General features: G+C 43.2%; 1 protein-coding gene across 1 annotated transcript in view; it reads right to left on the reverse strand.

Moving 5' to 3' along the window:
• The window catches only part of clybl (citrate lyase beta like), a 63647-nt gene that overhangs the window by 4359 nt on the left and 32320 nt on the right, over positions 1–26968 (reverse strand). Inside the window, 9 exon segments of the mRNA XM_051959183.1 lie at positions 2387–2407; positions 2410–2466; positions 2469–2501; positions 2504–2535; positions 3178–3272; positions 3274–3285; positions 4698–4799; positions 9588–9776; positions 21965–22178. Of these exon segments, the coding sequence (XP_051815143.1) occupies positions 2387–2407; positions 2410–2466; positions 2469–2501; positions 2504–2535; positions 3178–3272; positions 3274–3285; positions 4698–4799; positions 9588–9776; positions 21965–22178 (755 nt within the window).

The following is a 26968-nucleotide window of genomic DNA, read 5'->3' on the forward strand; positions in this document are numbered from 1 at the left end:
AGCTAGTTTGTGTGTCTTTGCAAAACGCTAATGGCTGCTGATGTGTGTTTGTTGTGTGCAGCAGAGGGACTGTAATGACACATTTTCTGTTGAAGAAACAGCCTGAGGACTCCCCAGGCCATGCTGGAGATGTGGGTTTGTCTGTGCATGTTTTAGCACCCGTGAACAACTGTCTGCAGCGTTTAAATGGAAAAAGTAGAATGTAATACAATGCCAAGTGTGCTGTGCAGCATCCTACATGTGTGTATGTGTGAGCTATTACGCTGCCTTCTATCAGGAGTGAGGCCAAGACGAGTGTACAGTCCCTCCTCATGCCACCCTGTTTACTTCTGGCAGAAGACGGGAGTCTGTTTCCACACTGGAACTGGCAGGCTTAACCGTACTGCTACCGAGGAGCGCTCTTTGTCCGTCAGCCGTAGTGCGTGGTTGTTTTAGGACAGGGGGAGAATTGACGCGAGCGAAAGGAACAGACTGGTGACTCAGGTAGCCTCAGTTACAACCCATGGCTCTCCCAAAATACATCATTCAAGCCCTTCAGCCAATCCCGGCCTGCCATGTTGGTTGCCGACATCTCATGGAGGGTGCTATTTTAGCAAAGTGCCTCTCAGGCGAATGATGGCCAGGCGGTCCTGGGGATGCGAAGTGAATGTCTGGCCGTCCCTAAAAAGCAGGGAGTCTCTGGAAACCGTTTGCTATTTCTGGGAGGCAAACATTTTGGAAGGGATCATTTACGGACACACAATATACAGCACATAAATCTAGGAGCTTATGAAGCAAGCATCCTATTGAATCCAAAATAAAGACATTCCTCTCTGTTGTAGGATTTTGCCCCTCACAATGCCTGCTTACCAGTAAAGAGCAGCGGGGTGTTTGCGTTTCTGTGCTAATGGGTGCTGCACACGGCTTAGGTAGTGCCAAGGTCAATTACTACACAGGTAGAGGCTTTGGCTGCAATGTATTGTTGCTTAAGAACTCTCGGCCAGTAATAGCTACTAACTAAGATTATACAGAGTGCCATGGCTTGTAAGCCACTAATCCAGTGCTTTCAGTGGTTCTCTTCATATCAAATCTAACCATTTACTTCATCAACACAGCTGCTTCCATTCAATTACCTTTTAAACCTTCGCTTTGATGCATTTCTATTTGCTAAGAGACAGAAGGTTGGCAAATCATCTAATCCAAACAAATTGCAAACATAAAAAAAACATGATTATATTTACACATCTGCAATATATGAGGGAACTTTTAGGCTAACACAATAAAACTGTATGCAGCAGAACTGTACCCAAAAGCGAACGTGAAATTAAAGCTAAAACAGAAAAAAATAACACTCACTCTCTCACACACACAAACCACGTAGCACCAGAGAACCGGGGTGGCAAATGAGGTCACCTGGAAGCAGTTTTCTGTATGAGACAGCAAGAAGCTCAAGCTACAAATTGATTTGATGATGTGCTGTGCAGGTAACGTGTGTGTCAAGACCAGTGCAGCATGAAGAGTGGCGCTCAGGGTTTCGCGATTTTGTGCCAGCGCTTATTTTTCTCCCATTTCTTTCGAGTGTGAAAGCTGACCAGTGTCAGATGCTGTCTGTAAAATAATCCCACGTTCAGAATAAGAATCCAAACATTACAGAACAGTGAGCAAAACACCGTCATGAAATTCTCGTTTTTATTTTCCTCAGTTTATGTGGATCTGCACCACAGGAAAAATACATTTGATTCGGAATTCATCGGTTTTCAAGGAGGAAATATCAGAGCAAATATAGTTGCTGCATTGATAGAAGAATGACTGGAACAAACCGTCCTGTCTTGTGTGGCTACAACCACAAAAAGCACACACACACACTGAAAGCATTACCTGCTGCAGACACACAAAGTACACACTTTCCCCAATAACCCCACTTAATGATGCTTGCACACACGTTGCATTCGAGCAGAAATGAGCATGAAGACAATAACGTCAGACGTGTTTTTAAGAGCACTTCGCACAATTCCCTCACCAGCACCAAAAGTATTAAAAAAAACCCAACTAGTTTTAGAACCGCAGACATAATGGTCACTTTCAAACGAGCTCTTCATTAGAATGTGCAACAAACGTATATAAATATTAAATGAAAAGCCAACATTCTGCAACCTCCCACGCTTTTCCAACCAAAATTTAAAACTTATCCAGCATCTTCTAATACAGAGACAGAGGCAAAGGATTGTAAACACAAAATGATGAAAATTGAACTGCTGAATGCTGCTTACAACAGAGACGTCAGGGGATGATGTCTCTGTGTCACATACGAATGCAGAAATCAGAGATGCATCAGGAGAACAGACACTTGATGTCTCAAGTCAGGGCTTGGAGGGCAGATCTGAGATGCAGAAAAAGTTGACTTTACCTGTGAAGCCCATGAGAGCTCTTCTCTGGCCTGTTGTCTCAGCCCCTCTACGTCTTTGTAGTCTTAGACCAGGTCGATAGCTGGAGCCCGAACGCTTTGGTGGTCACAACCACCTCTGCCTCGCGTAAAGAAGCTCCCTGGCATCCTTAGTCCGTGTGCACCTAAAAGAAAAAGCACAGAGATGCACACAGAGCACACACGGCAGGTCACATGTCGTCAAGATAAAGGGAGAGGTGAGCAGGTTAATCTATATACACTATGTCGATAACCTGCTCCTCCTTTATTGTTTTACATCAACAAAACAGCTGAATCTGGCTTTTACTCATCTGACCATCTAAAGGAACGTACAGAACATACTAAAATGAGTTTTTTGGTTGTTTCTTATCAACTCTTCTTCCTTTAAAACAAACCTATGAGCTAGACTACAAACTCACTGCGAAAGTCTAATAATTCAAACTCTTATTTTTACACAAGCTACATATAATCATGCATCTCAGGTGTTCTGACAGAATACCCTGGACTTGAAAGGAAAATGCATCTTCTGCTCATTATTATTTTTTCTATATCAGGACACTTTGTTTCCATCGCACATCTGGAAACCATCTTCACATTCAACACAAACCAACCGCCACATTTGAAAACCACTTTCCTGCAGTCCTTTAATCATTTGTTCAAAACAGGGGAAATGGGAATGCTCTGTGAGGTATGAGCCGCATCTATAGACTGGCACACTACTGACGTTGAGAGGGAGAAGGAGAGGGCAGCGCATCTGTGGCAGATTTCAGCAGAATGTGCGATAGCTACCTATGCTGGCACAGAAGTCATCAGAGCCAAACACCACGCCGTCATGGTGGAAACCAGCCTTTGGAGCAAGACGCCGGATTTGCCTCACAGACCGCCTGGAGAGAATATATATTAGCATTATATAGGCTGACAAGAGTGAAACAGATGCATAGGGGGAAAGACTGCAGGACACACCGGCACAATACAGCATCACCACAAAACAACTACGTGTTTTTTTTTTTCCAAAATAGATATAACTCATGGACACATGTGCCAAACCCTAATTGGAATTCCAGGTTACTTTCCATAAAGCTTGATATTCATGCATCAGCTTACTTAATGCACCACCTGCAGTCACACAAGCATAAATAAAAGTAAATCAACACAAGCAGGTGCCCTAAGAGACGCCTCTTTTCTGGTTTGAGACACTTAACTAAGAAAAAGATGAGTATTAAAACTCAAAGCTTCAAATGTTTTAATAGTCAAAGCTGAATTTATAAAGTTCCTAAAGTTGTGAAGTGCTTTAAGCTACTGAAGTATTCTTTACTTTTTGGATTTAATGACATTTTTGCATGTTGCAGACGGTATTTGATTCAGTTAAACTTCTTTATAGCTAACTGGTGTTACGACAGCTATTAAAGTACGGAAAAGTCGGTTATTTGGCAAATAAGAAAACATTTCACATGCAACTATGTTCATGTTTTAACCAGAAATGCTGAAATGAAAGTCAAAATACTGCTTTGCTCCTACCAAAAAAAAACCCGTCAAACACAACAATAAAAAGCTAAGAATACCGGCGTCAATAATTAGCGAGGAAAGCAGAATAATGAAGAAAAAAAAAGAGGACTATAATCGTCTGTTGGTGAAACAATAAGAACGTGTTCCGTGCTTTGTTGGCCTCCAAATTAATTTCACCACTAGCTGCGCCACAGCAAGTTTTTTTTTTTTCCGTGCTTGTAACCTGGGGTTCAGTCTGGGCAAAAAATACAGGGTGTTCTCAAGAAAGCACACAGAGGCACCCCCCGCCATCAGAACACACACGCACCCACTCACAACCACTGTCACAGAATTAGAGTGAAGAACTAAAAGACAAATCAAAAAGGAGGAATGACAGCTGGTTGTTCCCCCAAATGCCCAAAACCATGCCCTTTTCCCCATGTAGCTGAAGGTCGTGCCGCAATATAACAGAAACCGCTTTGATGCTAGCCAAAATATCATTAAGAACTTTTCCACTATGATGACATTAAAACAGTTCTAATTAAAAAATGTCAGCATGTCTGAAGAGCGATGGAGGCACAGAGACACAGAGAGAAAGGAAACACAAAAAAAAAAAAAAAAAAGAAAAAGCCTCAAAAGGCTAATTTTGAGAGGACAGTCCGAAAGCTTTGAATCCCTTTTATTTTGGACATGTGGAGTTCTCTGCTCGCTGATGCAGTCTTTAATCTAAAGTGAACAATGGACAAACAGCAAAATGTCTTACGTATGCAGTTTTTTTTTTTTTGGGGGGGGGGGCTTGTTTGTAATTTACCTTAAAATTGAGCAGGCCCACAGCGGTTTCCACAAAGGTGACGAGGCGAATGGGTTCTGTCAGCGCCCGTCCTTTCAAGTTGTGCTGAAACCTGTCAACAAACTGAAGCACACAGGGACCATCTCATGCACAACTCATTAACAAAACCCACTGTTTCTGGGAGGAGGAAGCAATAAAGCGCCAAACAATCACAATAAATTAATTTGCTCTCGCTACTTTGTACAATCAGACTCACACAATCACAAACTATATTTTAGCAACTTTTCAGAAGCATCTTAAATGAAGCATCTTGTTCAGGCGGACTGAATCTCGTTCAACTTCCTGCTCTTCTGTGGAATTTGTAGTGCAGCTGCCACCTTCTGTGGACTTACAAATGCATTATTAGTGATTTGAATGAAGAAGACAGGCAACTCGACAGAAAGGTAAATCTGAGATCCTGAGTTACTGTCAGAGTGAATTTTAAAAGTGACAGAAAAAAGTATTCAGCAGTAACAATGGTAAATGATTTGACACCATCTTTCAAAAATCTACTGTGGGGTAAGAGACAGACAGAGAGGAGCAAAAGAAAGATGAAATCTTAATGTGCAAAAACTCACTTTTGATATAAATCTTGACACCTTTATTACCTGCGCTGTTCCCATTTCAGTCCTGATTCAGAGACACATCTATGAGAGTTCAAATAGCGCAGAGAGCAAGCACAGGAGAGCGGCAACAAAAGCGAGTGAAATGAAATATTTTACATTATCACCAGGGTTTCCCCCATCGTCTGAAGTCTTCTGCTCTACCTTCTTTCAGAGGCTTCGGCACAGCTACAGCATGTGCTCCCCCAAGAGAGTACACACACACACACACACACACACACACACACACACACACACACACACACACACACACACACACACACACACACACACACACACACACACACACACACACACACACACACACACACACACACACACACACACACACACACACACACACACACACACACACACACACACACACACACACACACACACACACGAAGAAACAAATACCAAAAAGGGGAGAAGAAACAAGATTTGGGATGTCTTTGAGAATGTTTTACTCCTACATTATTCCGTTTTGTGTCCCTCCTCCATGACAGGGGAACAGGGGAGACCGGAGCAACAATCAGAGTGTGATGTGACACTTTGCTGAGGCCTTTATTCTGCACGACTCCTGCTAATATGCAAGCTCACCTAAGTAGGGCTTTAAAACCAAGTTTAATTCTTTGAAGACCAAAGCATTCCAATTTTTTCCAACAGACCAGTTCACAGCTAGCCCTGGACTGCCAGTGGGGTAGCCCAAATTCCTAAATCTATCATCTGGAAACACACAAAAGCCCCCTCCGTCAGATATTTCCTTTCAAAGCCAGACAAAAAAAAAAGAGAGAGAGAGAGAGAAGAGAGTGCAAAAGCTCAGAGTAGAAATGTCTACCTCCATGTCCCCCCCCCTTCCGCTCCTTTTTCTCCCCTCTTTGACACACCAGGAAAAAAGACGGTTATAAATAACCTCAGGTACAGCGCTACTATTTTCTAAATGAAGAGCAAAATAACCCCCGCGCACACACTCACCACTCTTGTTCTCGAAACTGAAAGAGTGGGCCTCCATTGAAGGATTTCAAAAATAGGGGCAATTTTAATCATCTCTCCATTCAATCTCAGTTGGATAAATCATATCTGAGAGATTTGCATAAATACAAACCATCAAAGACTTTTCATCTTCAAAGAGGTTTTCAAGACCCAATAGGCTTTGTACTGTAATCATCTGAGGTCACAACCCTGTGGGAGCAAGGCTGCTATGGCAACATAAAAACTAACGCTGGGGGCTTAGCATAATATCCCCCTCCTTCGCAAACACAGGAAGGGGTGGGGGGGTCCGAGAGGGAGTGTGAAAAGAGGGTGTAGATAAACCTATTTCTGTGACAGAGGAAACTAGATAGATACGGCCCGTTGTGGGGGAAACCTAGCTGATATTACACACAGAGATTACCACCGGTACACTGCACCATGCAAACCCTAACAAGGCAGCGGCGAGCCGAGTGGGCTGTTTGGATCCTACCAAAGGAAGACAAATGACAGCTCCACCAGCTAAAAAGCCTCCGAGCCTCTCTGATTACATGTTTCTGTCCTTCTGCGGTATTCTCCTCTTCAGCTATTATACACTCTGAGGGTCTGATTTACGTCGCATAAGAGGTGCCGTAGTACTTGTTCATTGTTCCTCTGATGCGTGCAGCAACCATTAGCTGTCAATGGCTCTCAAATCTAGGACCCCTTAAAATGTTATTCATCGCCAAATTGAAGAAAGAGAAATAAAAGAAATGGGGGGGGGAAAAGAAAAGAAGAAATAACACCTCTTCTTGCCATTCAAAGCCACGCTACAAACAAGCCCTCTGACAATTTTGCCACCCAATCATGAAAAGAGAAGGAGGGCGAGATGGAAGCTTGAGAAAAGGAGGCTATAGTGGGACAAGTTTCAATTAATTTTCTTCAAAAGGGGGCCAGATTAAATGTTTCCGGCCTGCTGAAGTGTTCATTTCACAGAGGGGAAGCGGAGAAAGGGATGAGGGGAGGGGACTGGGAGGAGGAGTAAGAGGAGGAGGAGCGGGACAGGGTGCGATTCTTTTGGTCCCGCTGCACACCAAATAGTGTGGTGGGCAAAGAATGCACACGGCTCCGAATCTGTGTGAGAATTGTCCTCGAACAAAGGAGGGAGTTACGCCTGTTATAGCCCAATAAGGCCCGTCAGTCACACAAGGGCCGGAGGAGAGTCGAGAGACACAGCAAAAGATCTGCACACAAAGAGAAACAAGCAAGTCCATCTTTTAGCGACAAATCAGTCTGGAGGTTCCTGCGCTTGTATCAATAAAAAGGAGAGGAAAAATAAACAAGTGAGGGATTTACTGCGCTGCCTTACAAGAGTGGAGAAAAATCAGACACATGCTTACAACAACGCAGACTTGTGAACGCACACAGAGAAGTCCGAGCAGCAAGAAAAAGTTTGGGAGGGACACAGATAAGATTAAGCATGAGTGAAGCAATATCCCAAAAACATGACTTATTCTCAGGAGCGCACGTGCACCTGCTGATGGAAAATAACACACTGCAAAATGAATCAAATGTGAAAACACATTTACAGTATCCTTAGAGACATTTGACCTGAGGGGAACCATCCCAATATGAAGAGCTGACCTACATAAAGTTAGAATAAATGTGCTTCTTTTTTTTTTCTTTTAACTGAAAAGCACTGGTGTTAGAAACAGAAGAGAAAAACATAAGTAGGCAATTATGTGCTTATTAGAGCTTTCAGTGTGTTTGATATTTTCAGCATAATAATAATAACCATAATAACAACAACAGTCGATGGTTTTAAGAAATGCAGAACAAAAAAAATTACTTTTTTAAGTGAGGAAAAGCAGCCGAGGGAGAAAAGAGCCGAGGGAGAGAATTAGTGAACACCTGCCAGCAATTATACTTGGAAGAAAGAAAGGGCAGCAGGAAATAGACGTGTTCTAATTAAAACCACTAGTTAAAAACTTCCTGCTCCTGCCCCGAGACCATGTACGCGTATATATGCATGTGTGTGAGCGTGCACGTGTTTGAGCATAGTAACGGCAAGGTAAAAAGCCAGACTAGACACATGCCTTTCACTACTGATTGCCGCCGTTGTTCTCCCTCTCTTCAAACCACACCCCAATTCCTAGCACTTCTTTAATCTCTAAAAACTATTCTGAAAATTTGTTTGACACATTAATGAAAGATTTATTTTAAAGTGTATTTTGGACACTTAAAAGTCCACGCAAAGAGAAAGAGGGAACAGAAAGACACAGCTCAAGCAGCGAGGGTTTTTTTTAACTGAACATCATTTAACTATTGTTGAACTTTTAGGTGCAAACAGTGGAAATGATCAGCGGTATCCTCGTTTTCTCCTGGCGAGTGAACCATATGGAGCCGATCAGAAAGGCCTGCATTAATGATGTCACTGTCTCCCGACCTTTTGGGACTTGACATCCGTACAGCACCGCTTTACAGAAAGCCAGACGGATGGCCGAGCCCACACAAACACCTCTTAACTGCTGCACAGGCCCAGCTAATGTGGACAGACTGTAATTAATAAAAACAAAAACTGAGCGCAATGCAGCAGTTCAGTATTCAAACAACTATCCTGCCAGTTAATTCATGACAGCATTTTTGCCCTAGCCTTTTTATAATAGAACAAAACCCTACACATATCCTAAATATCTGTCATTTTATGATGTCGATTCTCAATCAGGACCACAGGAGATGCTCAAGAATGTCCATTTGTGAACTTTTGAAAAACACTGGAACATTTTCCATTGCAGAAGTGTTGACAGTTGCTATACTTTCAATATGTACAGGTGTGTATGAATCAGGGAATGCAAAGCCTATTTGTGGATTAAATTAGTTCTTAGCCACAACACCACACTGTTTGCAGCAGTCTCCAGCGAGTTCACCAGTGGCAGAAGGCACCATTGTGTCGCTACAGAAAGCTATCGGGCTTCTGAAGCTAATCCGAAGAAATGTCATCCGCTTCTTGAGCAGCGGCCAAGAAAAACATTCAGTCTGTCCCTGACGGTCCTGACATAGGGATCAATTCCCCCTTTTACTGGGAAATGGAAAAGTTTGTTATGACTGCTTTGAAGATTCTCGAGGTTTCTTCTTACTCCATGAGTTTGTGTAAGAGCACCGCGGTGTTTTTTAAGAGACACCCAGAGGTAAAAGAGAGAAATGTCATGGGTATTTTTAATGTTTCTTTTTTGACATGAGATTCTGGGAGGGAAAAAAAGCCTACTTTGACTTTGAAGAAGTACAGTGGTTGTAAGACGGACCGTGACTTGAAGCTCACCCATTGCACTTCCTGCACGTCCTCCACTTTGGGCAACATAATGGCAGGAGGAAGAACCTTCGCCTGCAGAATGACCTGCAGGTCAGCCTCGGCTAAACCACTGGACACCGAGTTCACCCTCACACACTTCTCTGTCCGGCCCAGGTCCAGTTCTTCCAACATCCTGGGAATGGTCTCCCTGGCCTCCGTCTGTCAAGCACAAACAGAAACCATAATTATTCATTGTGCTGCAACAAAGTCATCTTGCACGTTGGAATAATGAAAAAGATGCTCATTCCTTCGACCTGTGTAAAACTTAAACACAGTTACTGTCAGATCATGTAACTACTGAAGTAGCTGGAAACCACTGATGATTTGTGTGAGGTCTGTTCAACACACATATGCAAATCATTTCCAGTCATCTATAAGTTTTTTTTTAGAGAACAGCATAAAAGTTCAATTTCCCTCAAGGAAATGTTGCCACATAAATGATATTGGCCATGAAGCATGAACATAAAATAAACGTTGCATCATGAACACAAACGTGGTGTGATCAAAGTGTCTGCACTCCTTTGATTGCATTTTACACGGTACACAAAAATCAGCAAAAAAGGCGCTGCACACTCAACTTTGTTCCCTCAACGCAGGCATTGTGTGAGCCGAGCAGGAAGAGACACGAGGAGGATGGAAAAAAAATCAAAGAGAAGCCTACACTCCCAACTCCTATCCGTAACACAGTAGCACACGCCGCTATATTCAAACCAGATGCCGGGCCATAGGAATGGAGAGAAAGAAGGACGGAATGGGGAGAGAAGCCGGGCTGGGGAGTGGAGAGAGAGGTTCTGTGGGAGAAATGTGGTCTGAGTTAAGCAGCATGAGGAAACGGTGGCTTAGGAGTTGTCAGCTCAGATCAGAGGCTGGAGTCTTTGAGTGCTTGTGTGTGTTTGGAGATGCTCAGAGTGTTATTTTTCCTGATCCAAACTGTTCCTATTAAAACATTGTGATAAGTAAAATACTCCCAACCTGATGCCAATTGTTGGGTAAACCACAGAGATTTTTGAGATGCTGATTTGTAAAATAATAAAAACATTGCACCGACGGATGGTGGCAAATGGGGCATCTGGACGTGATGAATCGCTCCGCTTCATGGCAACTTGGTGATACAAATGTTTTCTGTTTTTACTACTTAACATCAGAATAGAATATCTAAACAGGCTGATAATTAGCAGCCCGATCACTGCAGTAACATGAGCATGTAGATGAAAGAGAACGTACAGGACAGACACACCACAGAGAACCTAGATACTGTACCCCAATCTCCTGTAAAAACTAAAGTGAACTAGAGTCAGCCTAGGTTCAGTTGTATTAGAGCGTATGGGGACCTCTCAAGGGTCACAGGACTAAACAGTCCTCGCTCTGATCTCCTGGAATGCAGAACTGTATTTGATATTGTGAACACCCTTCCAGTATCAATAAAATACGGTATCAAAGTACATATCAAAGATTTGCTCGGATTTAATAGGGGTCATGAGCAGGCTGGACTGCTGTGTGTCATCAATGTCTCCCTTTTGCCTCACTGAATGAGACAAGAGGGATTGTCACACCATATGATGAGTGCACTGTGATCTTTGACTCTTACTCAAGTTTTGCTCTCTCTCTCTTTCTTATTGCCGCTCTCATAAGCCAAGACAGACCTGTAACTGTATCGCGGTAACTTAAAACGGACGGAGCGATTTACGCAGCCATAATTCACCATTCATAAACCTGCTACTTGGTGGATAAAATTCTATTTGTCCCTCTGCAGTCCATCGTGACTGGAGAAAATTGATCTGTGAGAACCGCTGGCTACTTCATGTGCCTGGAGTCGCATTGATCCCTGACCAAACTAAATAAATAGAGATGTAGAAATGATCAAAAAGCATGGTTTATAACATTCACAGATCAAATAGACAGGAGAACTCCAACCTCCCACTCCAAACTCTGCCTGACACACTAGCAGGCCGCATGTATAAAATTCTTTTAATGTAACCAGAGATCACTCATTGCAAGAATTGTCTCCTGCACTTTTCTCCTTTTGCAACGGCATTTTTTGAATCTGTGAAGCCAGGAACAGCTAAGGAGACGGCCAGGTCACTATACACTATCCATTCTTTTATCTCCCTTTCTGCCTAAAGTGAGAGAGAGATTATTCTGCCAGACACCTTGACCCCTATGGGCTGCACTACTCCGAGCTTGAATAAAGCCCTTTGAAAAGCAGATATTTTACATTAATGGACAGCCATCCAACAAGTTGCTTCAAAGCTCCCTCCCCAATCACCTGGTGTCCCACGGAGAGCTCGCCCTAACGTCAGCTCCATCTCCTCTTTGATTCCCTCCGTCATCCTCATCATTAGAGGCTGACACACAGGCAGGCGAGCTTGCAAGCAGTCAGCCAAGCAGGCAGGGCCGTAGAGCGCATAGATGCACACGAGAAGCTTTTCAAGTGCAGAGAGGCTGACCTTCCAGGAGAGCGAGGGCAGCTTCTTAACACACAGCCTGAGCCTTGCCGCTCTGGATCCTACAGAGTGCTGTGTATATGTGACACAGCATGGATGCTGCCTTGTAGACACCACATCAGACTTGAGCGTCCAAACTGATGTGTGTACAGTCCACAGCGGGACCGACTTCCTCTCCAGCATCAGATCACGGATGCCCGGCCCTTCAGTCGTGCAGCTTGAAACAAGCAGCGTCAAATATTGCCTCTGGACAGACTATGCGTTCAGACACACTCCGTCCCTTTATTGAATTTGAATTATTCCTCTGTGCAAGGATGACTACTGTATACTGGATATAAATCAGGGGGGGGAGGAGGAATGAAATGCGTTTTCGAAGGCACACAATCTTCTCCTACAATTTCATGTAAAACATCAGGATCCTGGGAAACGGTGAAATGTAACACAAATGGCATAAATTAGGATAATTTACAACATTACAAGTCAAAGCTATACTAAAAATGTATGTATATATGTTTTCCTGTGAAAGTAGTAGGAGATCATGAGTTACAATGAGCGCAGTTGTTTCTCCGACTATTTTGTACATTTTTTCCTCCTTTGAAGAGCTGGCGTTTTGCACCCTGCTGTGCAACTCCCGATGCCATTTAAAATGAGCTGTAGACTCTCGCAGGTGAGGGCTGCCTGCCTGAAGTGTGACTGTGTACGCATTTGTACGTCTGTCTTTGTCAGTAAGCGTGTGCTGTGTGTGCGTCTGCGTGTGCGTTAGCAGACTTCAAGTCATCGTGGATGCGTTCTGACAAGTGACATGCTGCACTCCAGAAAGCTGGAGTGAGATGACTGACTAATTCAGGCTACGCTGATAACTGAGACGTAGCAGAAGGAGATTCGGGCCTTCACTCTGTCAGTTGGAGGCGCAATGTGTTATCTGTTCTCCTGTCAGTGCAGACAACAAGACATAACTAGCAGGACAGAGGAGGAGGAATTTGTAAATCGTGAAACCTGCTTGTCATAGGTAGTCAAATCTGACAGGCTGAGGTAGAAAAACAGCTAGTTATTACACACTATAAACTGTAATTAGCCATGAAAAGATCTCATTACGGATCCTTGGTTACAGTTCATTACAAGCTACACTGCAATGTTTTGAGGAAATTAATTTGCAAGACCCGTGTATGCATTTAGCAGGGAAAATGGAAAAGGTAAGGCTTATCTCTCAGTTTCTTTACAGCACACATGTTCTATTGTATTCACCGTTTTGTCAGAAATGCTACATTAACACTATAAACTGATAAGAGCACTGGACGAGCCACACTTATCCAGACGTCTCTCTATTGGCTTCCAGTTAGATAATCTAAGGCTGCCTCCAAGGCTTTCATTACTTGCATTTGACTCCTGCAAGATCATTTATTCTAGTACACCATCCTGAGTCCTGAATAAACTCTGGTACATCTAGAACTCTGCTACCTGTATGCTCAGTCACTCCCACAAACACGTCAGCCCCATCATCAAGAACCTTCAATGGCTCCCTGTCCCACAATGCAACCAGTTCAAATCCATCACCACCACTCCATAAGCAGGCTGCTCCTAACTCACTGACCCTCTTCAACATTACACTCCCATCCACAAACCGTGTTCATTTTAGGTCAACCTTTTAATCTAGGATCAAACCCTGGGCTTGAGATTTTTTCCACTGTTGTTCCCATCACCTGGAACCCACCTCAAATTTCGCCTTTCTACAGTTGCTTGTAGATTTAACTTCTTGCTCCTTAATGGACTTTAACTGTGTTTGTTTGCTTTCAGTGTGTTTTATACAGAAATGTTTTCCAAAGCTTAAGCAGTAGAGGTAGTTGTATTATTTGAAGACTGATGTGATTAAGGGCTTAGGACCATTTAACCACACACGCATAAAAAAAACAAAAAAAACTGAAGCGAGTAGCATTAACCATCTTGTTACAATGGCACCTATCAAGGGGTGGTACATATTAGGCAGCAAGTTAGGCAACAGTTCTTGAAGATAATGTGTTGGAAGGAACAAACTGTGATGGCTTGATGACAGGGTCAGAGCATTTCCAAACTGGGAAGTCTAGTGAGGTGCTCCTGGTATGCAGTAGCTAGTATCTACCAAAAGTGGTTCCAAGCAAGGACAATCAGTGAACAGGTCACACAGTCGTGAGTCTGCAAAGCTCATTGATGCACGAGGCGAACAAAAGCTGGCCAATGTGGTGCAATCCTACAGAAGAACTGCTGTAGCTGCACTGTATCACAGCAGAGCAATCAGAGTTCCCATGCTGACACAAGTCCACTGCAGAAAGCGCCTACAATGGGCACATGAATGGCAGAGCTGGCCATGGAACAATGGAAGAAAGTGGCCTGCTCTGACGAATCACATTTTCTTTGACATCATGTGAGTGACCACCTGTATGTGTGGCATTTACTGAGGAAAGAGATGGCAGCAAGATGCACTACGGCAAGATGGAAAAGTCAGTGGAAGCAGTTTGGTATTCTGGCGAACACTCTGTTGGGAAACTTTGGTTGGTGATATTGCTTAGACAAGTAGCACTGTTCTCTCTGCTTCTAGCCATGGTTGCGTTGTTTCCATAGACTGTATATATAGTAGACGTAGCATCTGGCTCCAGAATTGAAGCCAATCCAGAAGCGTCAAAAACTTGCAATATCACGCCGTCCGCTAGGGTTGGCTCCAAAAAGCTTTTTCTCCATAGACCCCAATTCATTTTTGGAGAAAATAAAATTTGATAGACTGATGTTCTACAGCTCAGGATTTTTTTCCTGTTAGTTTTCATGGTCAAAATGAGAGATCAGGTGGCCGATCTTAAAATAAATCAATACTGAATTTTAAATAAATCCTTAAAGTTGGCGGAGCCAGGGGGCGTGGCTATACTTGATAGCAACAGAAGCCTCTGCGGTAAAATGTGGGCGGGACAAGAGTCCTCAGCCAATCCTGCCCCTAGTTGCTCTCCGGTCCAGTCTGTTTGATGACGTTTTTTACGTCACTGGCTCCAAAAAATCCAAAACGGCGACCAGGAAGTAGCAAAATCCGGGCTTCATTTTCTCGGCGTTGAAACCAACGGGTGACGTCACGGTTAGTTTACGCCTGGTTGTTTCTGGGACCGTACATGACTTTACATTACAGTGAAAGCAGCCAGTTAAATGAGCTCAGAGTGAGTGAAAATGTGACAGGACCAAAATGCCCAGAAACTGCTTGGAGGCCAGAGGATTTACAAAAATGCTGCACTATAACCAAACCCTACTAAATTTCGGGAGCAGCTGCCTCATAGGAGAACAAAGCAGTTTCGAGAGATCTACAAATGGAACAATGATGTGATTCAAAATGATCGAAGCAGGCTTTATCATCTAAAGGGTCTATTGTAACCTATGAACATTTATTTTCCTTCACACAATGAAAACCAAACTAAAACAGTACAATGTGGAAAAAAATTAAGTTTTGGAAGTCATTTGTAAGGATGGAGTTCTCAACTTGGAGTCAAGATGAATTCATATGACCATGGTGCTAATACGATGGAGAATGTGTGAAAACATAACAAATAGCCACTGAGACACAGTCCAATGGAGAACCAGATCATGCAAAACTTTGGCTGGAGTCTGGTACAAAGTGTGGCAAAGTGAATGTGGCTCTAGATTTAAATCAAGACTTTTTAATAAAAATTTAGTAAACTGTTCTTATTTCCATTTTAAAAAAATCTTGCTTTTTCTGTCTTGAAATACTGAAGTAACTGTTTTTCATTCATGTCAATTAGATTTGATTTATTAAAACAATATGCTCCTTTATTTATGCCGATTACAATAATCTTCATTTAAATTACTGTACACTCTCTTTTAGCAAATTTCTTCTGTAATTATTGTTTTTATTGATGCTGCTAATTCCAAGAGCTGTTGAACGTCCTGTCATTGTTATACATCAATGGCAATAAAGATCTAGTGTATTCATTTTGTTATTTGAATTATTTCACTAACAGTATAGCAGATAACTTGAAAAGGGCTTCAAACAGCAAACAGAGTTCTGATCAGCCAAATGCATTTAGACAGAAAATTAAAACTGAATCAATTTCTTACAAAATAAGATATAGCACTGCTTATCCCCCCATTTGCCTAAGTCCTCATGTGCTCCATCGCCGCCCTCCTCCCATTCTTGCATGCTTTCCTCTCCTTGTACCCCTCTCCATCATCACACCTCCTACTGAGGTTACTCTCCAAGTGTTGGGTGCGTTGCGCGGCCCACGTAGCACAGAGCAGCGCAGGCTGCAGCTGCCAGGGAAAACACGAGAGTGTAACAGGATAATGAGAGAGGGAGAGAGGACCTCTGTTCGTCTCAGCATTTTTCGATGCCGCGCTCAGCCTCAATCTTCACCCTCAACCCACGTTATCTGGAGCTGCTACACGCATAGCAGCTAGGAAAACCTGAAAACTTAAACTGCAATCCATGAAATCTAAGTTATTATGAAACTAAAAGGACACAAGAAGCAAATAAGTTTACAACTCCTTTAAATCCCTACACATTCCCAAGCTAATCACAGCACTGTCACCACTCTCCGATGCACCCTGACCTCCAGTTCGCCCACGGCACACTCCCTAAGGACTCCAATTGATACCCGACACATGACACTTAAAACACACACACATACTGACAGACTAAGGTTTGAACTGGAAGGTCTCTCTAATCTGGCTGGGATAAGGTCTGTTTTCTGGTTGAACGGCTCACGTCCCGTTTGTGAGTCTTGGCAACCTGACTGGGAGTTTCTCTCAAGTCTCCGGGGTCCTCTGAGGTGTTGAGCACACAAGTACACACATAAGTACACAAGCATGAGTATATACAGGGACGCAAATCCATGCGCACACACATATACCACAACTCTAAATACATATGTTCAGTATTCATGATCCAACCGGTTAACGTTATTTCCCAGGAGCACTTTCTGTCAAGAGTTTATTCATTTGAATCCACTTAAACGGTGAGCAGATCTTTCGGTGTCCTCTGGAATAACACAGTGAGCATTGAACTGAGGTCATGTATCAGTTGACAGTTGGCTGCATAATTTATGTTAAGTTGGAAAATCTCTGGTGTCAGACACAGTTCATGCATAGACCATGGCTCGTATAGTGACTGACAACCAGACAAAAGGTAATAGACTGTAATAATGTCCTCCACTCTGTGATGTGCCACTCTTCCCTTTACTGCTGTCACCGAAGCACAAAGATCCACTTCCAGACCAGTGGTTAACAGTGGTACTTGGGAGGTGTAATGACAAAAAATGCAAATGCGACCGTTTAATGTCAATGTGCACATTAATATAAAAGCAAGGTTGAAGAGCCAGTATCAACAGTATATTTATGAATTAAACACTACCATAGAAACAAGGAAGCACTCAGGCAAAACAAAACTGAACAGTCTTCACAAAGAGCTGGACATACTTCCAAAAGACAAATATATCTAATTCCCAAGTCTTGTATATTTTTCCATCATGATTGTGTAGGTTGTTTTTTTAAAAACTAATTTCCATGTTGTGGTTTGCTTTAGAGTATACTACAGTATTTTCTGCACCGTCTCATCACTACGGATATTTGTTTGTAAATAAACGCTACAGCTGTATCCTCAACTTGTAACTTGCAAAGCAACCTCTAATTTCTTCTCTAAAATCAAACTCGCAACAAGAACCATTGTGAAAGTTGCTTTACACAAACTGAATCAATTAAACGGTGTAAAACCAAAGTTCGGTGGCATTAATCACGCCCTTGTCCTCATAAAATCCAGGACTGACTGGTTTCTGGCTTCCACATGGGCCCAGTAAAAGCTACTGAGGGGGTTGGTCAGTATCACCAGAGGTTGTGCTAAATGGCATCTACTTCTACAAACAAATCAAATCAAATGCCTTTACTGTCATTGGACATCGAAACAACGAAATTTTTAATGCCTCTCCGTGGGATAAAACGATAACATATATATAAAATAGACAATGCAACAAACAAATAGTGAATTACCTCATTTCTAAGCACTAACAAGTGTCCTGCTTCTCTAACATGCTGTAGTAAATGCAGGACACTGGTCCTCTGTTTTTACTTGACTGATGTACAGAGGGCTTCCAACTGTAACAGTCTGTGTATGTGCTTATGCGTTTGTGTGTGAATGCCCCAATGTGTCTGCATGTACACACTTCCGCATGTGTGCACGGTGCATGTTTGTGTTCTACATGTCTTGTGTGCATTTGCAGGCGCGTGCTGGTGTGCGAGAGGTGCTCCCCGTTGTTTCGGCCGCGCCACCATGCCATCTGGAGAGGAAATCGAGTGTGAAGTACAGTATAGTTTGGGACCAAGCTCCGTGGCAGCGGCTCAGCAGTTAGTTCATTAGTTCCAAACTTCCAGGGATTAGGAGAGAATCTCTGCGGCAGGGAGGCAGGGGGGAGTCACGGAGGATGGAGGGACCCATGTGGGGAAAAGAGAAGGGGGAAAGAGAAACACCAGGAGGAATGGTGGACCAAAGGGCACTAAGAGACAGAGACGGAACATGAGGGAGAGAGAGATAAACAATCTTAACCCTGAGGACCCTGGAGAGGAGAGATGAGCGAGAGAGAGAGAGAGGGGGGACGGTGAAAGAACAAGACGGCGAGGAAGAGAGGAGGAGAGAGGACAGGTGTAGCCGTCAGTTCCGCTCCAGGGTTTCAACCTGCCCTCCCTTTTCCTCCACCCCACTGATCATACAGATATGATGATATGTGTAAGAGTGTTAGAGCAGTCAGCCTTGTCTTCCCTCCCCTCTCTCCTCCTCCCTCCTTCTTCTTCTCTCCCCTCTGGGTCCATGGCGACAGTTAGCAAACTCTGGGTGGCTCCTACCCTTTACTCCCTTTCTTATCTCCCTACCTCTTAAGCAGCCACAGCTACTGCCAAGATAGAGTGCAGACATTTTTGGAGTCAACGTGGCAGGCAATTAAAGCAGGCACTCCCGGATTTCAATTTTCAAGGGGAGGGGGCGGGCTGACCTTCATCGCGTACCTTTTTGTCATGAACATCCTTCCCTGTTTTAAGGTGAAGGTGAAAGATAATGAAAAGAATACATTAATGAGTGAATAAAAGGAGGGCGGTGGTGGTGGTGGTGGGCAGTAGCCCTGTTCAAGGCCCATCCATGCACACCCAGAAACCAACCTCACATTTCACCTAGTCCATTGTTGCCTTGGCCAAAAACAGTGGTTCAGAGTGGCATTTTAGCAAGCTCAGGCTTTGCTTTGCTCCCATTAGGCATGCATTACGAGACTTTGAGACATTGTTGAGGCCTGGCATGTCTTGGCAAACCCACAGTGCAAACTGTGCGGTTGTCATGGTGAATATAATCGCAGCTAGGGCATACACTGCAGAAAATGTCGGCACAAACACGCTCACATTGAAATCGCTAAATCCATCATCCATTTACACATCAGTTGGTCCTGGAGCAGTTCTTAAATCGACTTAATGAAAGACAGGTCAGGGGTAACAGTTTGACGAGACGTTGTGGGACATGTTGACAAAGCTTCCTATAAATTACTGTCAGGGGTACAGAATTTGCGTCCGTGCACTTTTCAGTCCAGCTGACTATTTGCAAAGACATTACGATGTCCAGCAACATCTGCATTGGATTTGCTTATGACATTGTGTTTATTTGGCAGATCGGTTCAGTACAGCGACTTCACAATAAAAGCATCTAGTCTGTACAGTAACATGACCCGGATGTCATCAAAAATTTTAAAGTCGGTACTTGACTGGACTAAAGTACATATAAAAGCAGGAGTATATCGCTTTCTTTTCTTTGGCACTAAATGGAGAGCTCTTCTGGGGTGATCTAGCGTTCTACTGGGCTTTCTTTTTCTGAACTGTAACTGAAGAGCTACCAAAGTTGTCCCAACACTCTCTAATCATTTGGACCAGACACCAGATTATCTCTCTCCATGTCCAATAACACTGAATGCTGGTTTTACTTCATGCCTACACAGGCGGCGTAGTGAAAATTGTACATTATCAGCACAGGAGCAGCAGATTCAGCAGCGTCATGCACGATTTGTTTACGCCAAGAACCCAATAAAGAATCACTGCTCTTATATCCGTACAGCTGAATAAAATAAACCTAAAGTATTTTGTGAAAATACATTTTGAGCCAAGATTATGTGTACAAAGGATATGAGCCATTATGCAGTGATTGTAGACAGGTGTGTCAAATACAATAGAAATGTATCAAACACTCAATGATGAATGCACATTGTACAGATTTCAATTTCCTCAAGGCATATTTTCTTTCCCTCCTAAAATGAATATTGCAAACAATATTGTGTCAATATAGCAATTTAGCAAGAGCATTTGGACAATTTAGTGCCTAAAGAGGGCTCACAAATCCTTCGTGAACAGCCTATGTAATAAAGATGACATTTAGAAAACAAACACTCGGTGAAAAGGTGAAACAAAACATTATACCGAACTGATTTTAAAGCAGAAATTAATATCCAAAGCACATGTCTTAAGGGTACGGTCATAAGCCCACAAGCACTGGAGCCACAGTTCAGCCAACAGGAAAAAAACATCATCTTAAAGGAAGGTATAACTACACAACAACCCCCATGGATTTCCAATTGCCACAGTGGAGAAAGACGCCGAGAATGTGGGAAGTGAAGAAAAGGGTGCCGGTAGGGAAGGTGCATTTTGTTATTGAGTAAATAACTAATTTTTGTATTACACAGCACGACCCGGCAAACGCATAATGGGTTACAAGCTTTTCGCACACTGTGCTGGAAGCCAACACGTCAAAATAAAAAGTGGCTGGAATCAGTTCCGACGCCATTCTTCGCTTTGAACGGTGCAGTGCTGACATGGCAAGATCAGAGAGGGGGGGAAAGTAATGGGAATACTAGGCAGGGAACTAGTGAGGCGCAAAAGCATTTTCCAGAATTTATTGTTGGAATTTTGGGTGTGCATTTCTCAGAGTGCTACTAGTGGGAGTCAGAGCAGTAAGCTTATGGGGGGGGGGCACTATTCTGCATGTTAAAGGGCTAAAACTACCCTGAAGCTATTGCAGATTTTTCCCTTCATTTTTAGCAGCATTTATGAGGGCTACAGGTAGGATCCACCAGCTAATTGGTAGCAAAGAAACTACCTTATAAAAAGGATAGTAAAAAAATCATATATTCTAAATTCAAAACGTTTTCCGGCAAATTCCAGAAATAATATGTTTGGGAAAGAAATAAGTAGGTTGGAGGAACGTTTTTGTTTAAATCCATGTAAGATGGAGACATTCTTCTCCAGCCTTAATTGTTCCTTCAACCCTGCATTCCTCTCTACATTTCCCCTTTAACACATAATAAAGACAGAAGCGCTGACATCCACCAACACCACTCAGGGTCACAGTTTCAGCCTGTCAGTCACACAGGCTGTCATCTTATTGTCTTTGTCTACTACAGGAACAGCCTCCAGCCATATCAATCATCTTTATTATCATGACTTAAAAACCTTTGTTGGTTAACTTTTTGCCCAGGCCCCTTCTTTATTCCACACTCCAATCACAATTTCATGGGCAGTTCAGCAGGGCCAATGGGGAGGTTGCGTGGGCAGGGGGAGAATGCTTTTAACCTGCTGCATCTGGTGCTTTCCCACTGCTCACCCAGTGGGACGTGGTCACCTTGTTTAAAATGACTCAGATAGGGGGGCACCGCAGCCTTTATACTATCATAATGGGGTGAAATGTGCTTGTTTTAAACATCTCACTTAGGTAGTTTTCCTTTCAGAGATTAAGACCAAGCACCTGTCTGAAGGAGGGAGACTGGATTAATCATTCAGGAACACACGGCTGCGCTTGTGCGTCCCTTGCTGTCCGACACAGCTGAATTTCATTTATACGCGTGCACCTGTGTATTTATGTACCTTTTTGCTGAGGGCTACGCCATCCTCGCAGTCCAACACGGCACAGTCGACATCCAGCGAGGCTAGTTTCTTCAATTTTCGCTCATCATTGCCAGGGCAGTAGAGAACCGCCCTGCGGGGTACGTAGTGCAGCGAGGAGCCTGCAGAGTTATGGTGATGACACCGTGCTTCAGTATACGATAGCCAGACTGCAGGCTGGAGCCAACCACTCTCACTGTAAACACAAATATATACATGCGTAAGCACACAGTGGAACATGGACACATACATGCTTTTGATGTTCAGCAAAAACACAACACTCGGGGGTAGCATGAAGGCAGCAATGCACGGCATTGGTGCATATATTACCCATGAGCACATGTGGTATCAATATAAGGCTATGGGCGATGAATAATTACAGGTTGCTGGTGCATTTATGATATTTACAGTGTGTACATCACACATGAAGATCCAGAAGAAGACAGCTTCTTCCAGGCTAGAGTGAAAGTCTGGAAACATTTCATTTTGGGAGTTTTGTTTTGCCTTCAGCTGTTCATTAAAGTGAATGAGAGACGCTGACCTGTGCTTTGGCTCTCTTTGTTCAGAACAAACTCACCCAAACACTGAGCCACTCATATGCTAATGTTGCCACACTGTTGAAAATCCAGGCAGGGCAGAAAGTGAATGAGCATGGGTGTTAAGAGCCGAGTCATGGAGAAATTTAAGATCGGAAAGCAAAGTGTGGTTGTGTTTCCTAAACAAGAAATTAAAACTTTTAATCTAAATAAAAACCGTTATTAGACTTCAAGTTTGACTTAAGTCTGTAATTTTGCTGCTAATGTTGTGTTTACATAACAGTTTTTAGATGCTGTTGTGAGCTGCAGTATCGGTCAAAAAGCATTGTAATATTTCCTTCTGGACTGATTTTCAGAACCGTTTTACTTAATTCAAGCTTAAAAGGTAAATAAACTATACACAGTCTTGAGTTACACATGAAATAAACTAAAAGACAGTACAATACAGCTGTCAAAATAAAGCTTACAAAAAAGAACTCTTTGCCTGCATGCTTGATTATTTTACCTTTGGACAGCATGAAAATCACTTTTTCATCTTAAATGTTTCTTCCATATGTTCTGCAGCTCTCAGTCAGATTTTTTTTTTTTTTTTACAGTCTGTTCATTGAGTATACTGTATTTTTTTTTTTCAAGCAGTATTATTTACTTCAACTCTGTTGTAGCGCAAAATAAAGGCAGAACGTGCATAAAGTTGCTCCACATAACTAAAATATTTTAAATATTTACTTGGATTACTAGACAATAAAATATGTGGACTCAGACCCCCTTTGACATGCATCCTAAATTGTGTCACTGGTTCACCCACAAAGTCAGAAACACAAGCATTAATACTGGCTTGTGTACCCTCTCCCATACATCCACTATTTGTTAAGGCAATCTGCCTTCTGAAACAATTGGTCCCAATAAAAGGCTCATTGTTTAAGATCAGATATATCCAATTACTGTGGGAAACCACATCACCCACCACCAACTCTCTGGGTAGCAGAAGGCCTTTGAGGGATCTTCGTGGTAGATAGTGTCCTTCTTTGCCTGAGGATGGCAAATGAAAGAAAGACAGTAAGAGAATGGATATCCTTTCTGTCAAAGTGGGGGCTAACATATTCTCCTTTCTTGTCTTTTGCTCTCTAAAGGAGCTAAAGTGACTTCAGTCACCACTTAATCCTGTCAACTACGCTTCTACATGCCCTCCAGTGCGAATAAGGCCTAATCTACAGTGAGATGTTGCAGTTGTAGTCGGCAGTTACAACCAATTCACGGTGCTTCCAGGCTTTTAGCGCTTCCAGGCATAGAGCTTCTTGACAAGAGGACTTGGAGAGAAAATATGAAAGTTCGAGGGGGAAGACTATTGCCAACCCCATGCAAATTGTCGACCACTTAAAACAGGCAGAGCTCCCAGCAATTGTAGGGACAAAAAGCTACAGGGTCAAAATTGAAGTAGAAGACGTGGGGACTAGGGCTGACCAAATAGTGGTTTCTGGCCTCCGAATATTCAGGCCCTATCAAAGACAAATATCCGAATATTCGTTCCGCCCCATAACGTACGACGGGGCGGCGGAGACGGCCGCGGCTTGTGGCGGAGACGGCCCGAATATTCAGATCCATTCGTCTGGTCTCCTGGGTTCAAATTTTGCCTTCCTTTTGTCTTCAGTTAAACTGAAGAATTCCCAAACAGCGGAGGTCTTCAGCATCTTGTCTTGCGTTTATGCAACGAAGTGAAGCATGATGTCAGAGTCGGCAGCAACCTGGCCATTCATCCTGGCGAGTGGTGCAACGGATCACTAAACTCACGGATCGGATCGGTCCTCGGATCAAGAGTAACAGATCGGATCAGCATGTCTATGACATATACACATATGTCGAAAATATTTGGAGCTCGTCTCTTCCCTTCAGCCCACTTCGGCTCATCTCGGCTCCTCCGTTCGTGTTTGTAAACACCACTGGAATGGCCAGGTTGCTGTCGACTCTGACGACAGCAACCTGGCCACAAGCACAAGCAGCAGCCCCCGCTGCCCCCCAGGCCGTCTCCGCCACAAGCCCCCCCCCCCCCCCCGGACGTTATGGGACGGAACGAATATTCGGATGTTCGTCTTTAATAGGGCCGGAATATTCGGAGGCCGGAAACCACTATTCTCGCTATGTCTGCTCCTTTCCTTTCTCCGCTCGCCACCAGTTGCGTGCGGACAGAGCACAACTTTTTTGCTTTTCAGAAATCGATCCGTGGGTCATGTGTGCGCCGAACAGATGATGTTGATCCGAACGGATCACGGCTCAATGACGATCCGTTGCACCACTAATCCTGGCGGTAACAAACATGAATGGAGGAGCCGAGATGAGCCGAACACGACGGGATGAGTCGAAGTGGGCCGAAGGCGAAGGGAAGAGACGAGCACTGAATTTTTTCGTCTGGGGGGAGGAAGGGGTGATCACAGGACGGGATGAGCCGAAGGCAGAGGGAAGACAGTAAAGCCGCATATTCTTTCCGCCCGGTAACGTCCGACCGCGTGGGGGGTGGCGAATATTCGGATACCAAAATTAATATCGGGATACGGCTGTAGCGAACGAATATTCGGATATTCGGGTCCAGCCATATGGGGGACAAAAAAATTTAACCAACAAAACCAGAGGAAAATGCTGGGTAACAGAATGGAGGTGGAAGTGCAGAGTGCCAGGGTGAAATCAGTCCATTTTGAGCAAGGAATTGTTAATAATTACATAAAGTTCCCTCTTAAAAGGAAAATATACAACATAATCCAAGCACAAGAAGGGGAAAAAACTGAATGAGAAGGTAGTGTGGAGGTGCTTTGATGCTGGCTAGAGACAACACAGAAGCAGAGGTCAACAACTGAAATCAAAAATCTGCATTTCCCCTCTGCCATTCTACCTCTTTCTGCTCTTTAACAGCCCTAAGGAAGTCTCATTTTAAAGTAAACTGGAAACTGAAAGATTAAAAGAAAAGGATGAGACGCCTAAGCAGGCTGCATTGATTTTTGCAACCTGGCATGGAACTAAGTCTAAGAGGAAATGGTTTAACAAAAAACACTCGGTTCTCCTTGAAAAATATAAAGGAAATATAGTGGCAGCCTAACAGGAATATGTAATAAAATGTAGGGTAGAAAGAAATGCAATGCCCCAGTGTGGGAAGAGTCAAAGGTATTTATTGGTTGTAGAAGGTGTAGTTTGGCTCGTGTGAATTAATGGGACGCTACAGGATTGTTATGACAAAGTTGTGGTTCATCCTTCTACAATTGCCAAAATGATCTATTAGAGCAATCAGAAAACTTGTTAGAAAAAGCTTGATACGATTTTCCAGAGAGATGATCCATTGCTGCTATTGCGGAAACACAGCATCTTTGAAGTAAAGCTGCAACTAATGTTTTTTTTTTTTTTTACTATCAGTCAAGCTTACAATGAAGGTCCCAGATGATCACAATTAAGAAACTGGAGCTAGGGAATGTTTTGCACTTCTCCTTGAATAAATTACATCATTAAATCAATATTGTTTTTTCTTTTAATTGCATTTGTGTATCAGGATTTTCTGTCCTATTCGACCTCATTTACTCAGCTGTAGACCATCCTTTTCACATAAATGTATCAAGTAAAATGCTCCAGTGCAATTAACATGTCCATTTAGATCCCAAATGATATCAACTGGACGTTTACACACACACACAAAAAAAAAAGCAAGTAAAGCTTGTGATTGTGTACGCGGGAAAGAAAAAGGACTCGAGTAATAAATACTACATTTTTACTTAATTTGATGGACCTGGTACCATTGTAGCATTCTCTTTTGACAAATCATGAATAAAATGAAGGATCAAAGGGCTATTAATAAACAACAGTTTTCTCATAAAACCACAAAGGAGCTGCTAGTAACGTCTGGCCTCCACAAACATCTTAGATTTGAGCAGAACTGTATACTGCACACAGTTTGCATATTTCTTTTTGCACCATCCCACATCTGGCTAACATTTCCTCACTATTAGATCAATATATGCTTGCGTTCCATATATTTAAACAGTCCCCAAAGTACTATACGCACCTATGTTACGTTTTTTCCCCTCCTTTTCTGATTTTAACATGAAGGGTTATGATAACATGGGGCTGTGCGGCCATATAGCAGCTGTAAAGCGGTCGGACCTGACCACAGTGACTGGGTTTACTGGTCTGAGATCAGAGGTAACTGTGTGTTAGTGGGGTTATATGGGGCTGGTTCTTATTAGTAGAGAGGCAGAGCCAGGCCTAGTGGCACTGAAAGGGGGAGGAAGGGGGGGGGAGACGAAGTGTGGTGAGAGGGTGACGAGGCCCGTGTTAGACTAGACATGGCTGTTTTCACGCCAACACTGCAGCATGTCATATTTGGACCTGCTATCAAACAATTATAAACAGCCAACAAACATCGGTCTTAAAAACTTTCAAGCTTATTTTCCTCGATGTGGCGGTTCTCCACGCT

This window comes from Acanthochromis polyacanthus, chromosome 14, assembly GCF_021347895.1.
Source record: "Acanthochromis polyacanthus isolate Apoly-LR-REF ecotype Palm Island chromosome 14, KAUST_Apoly_ChrSc, whole genome shotgun sequence".
In the NCBI taxonomy this organism is placed as follows: domain Eukaryota; kingdom Metazoa; phylum Chordata; class Actinopteri; family Pomacentridae; genus Acanthochromis; species Acanthochromis polyacanthus.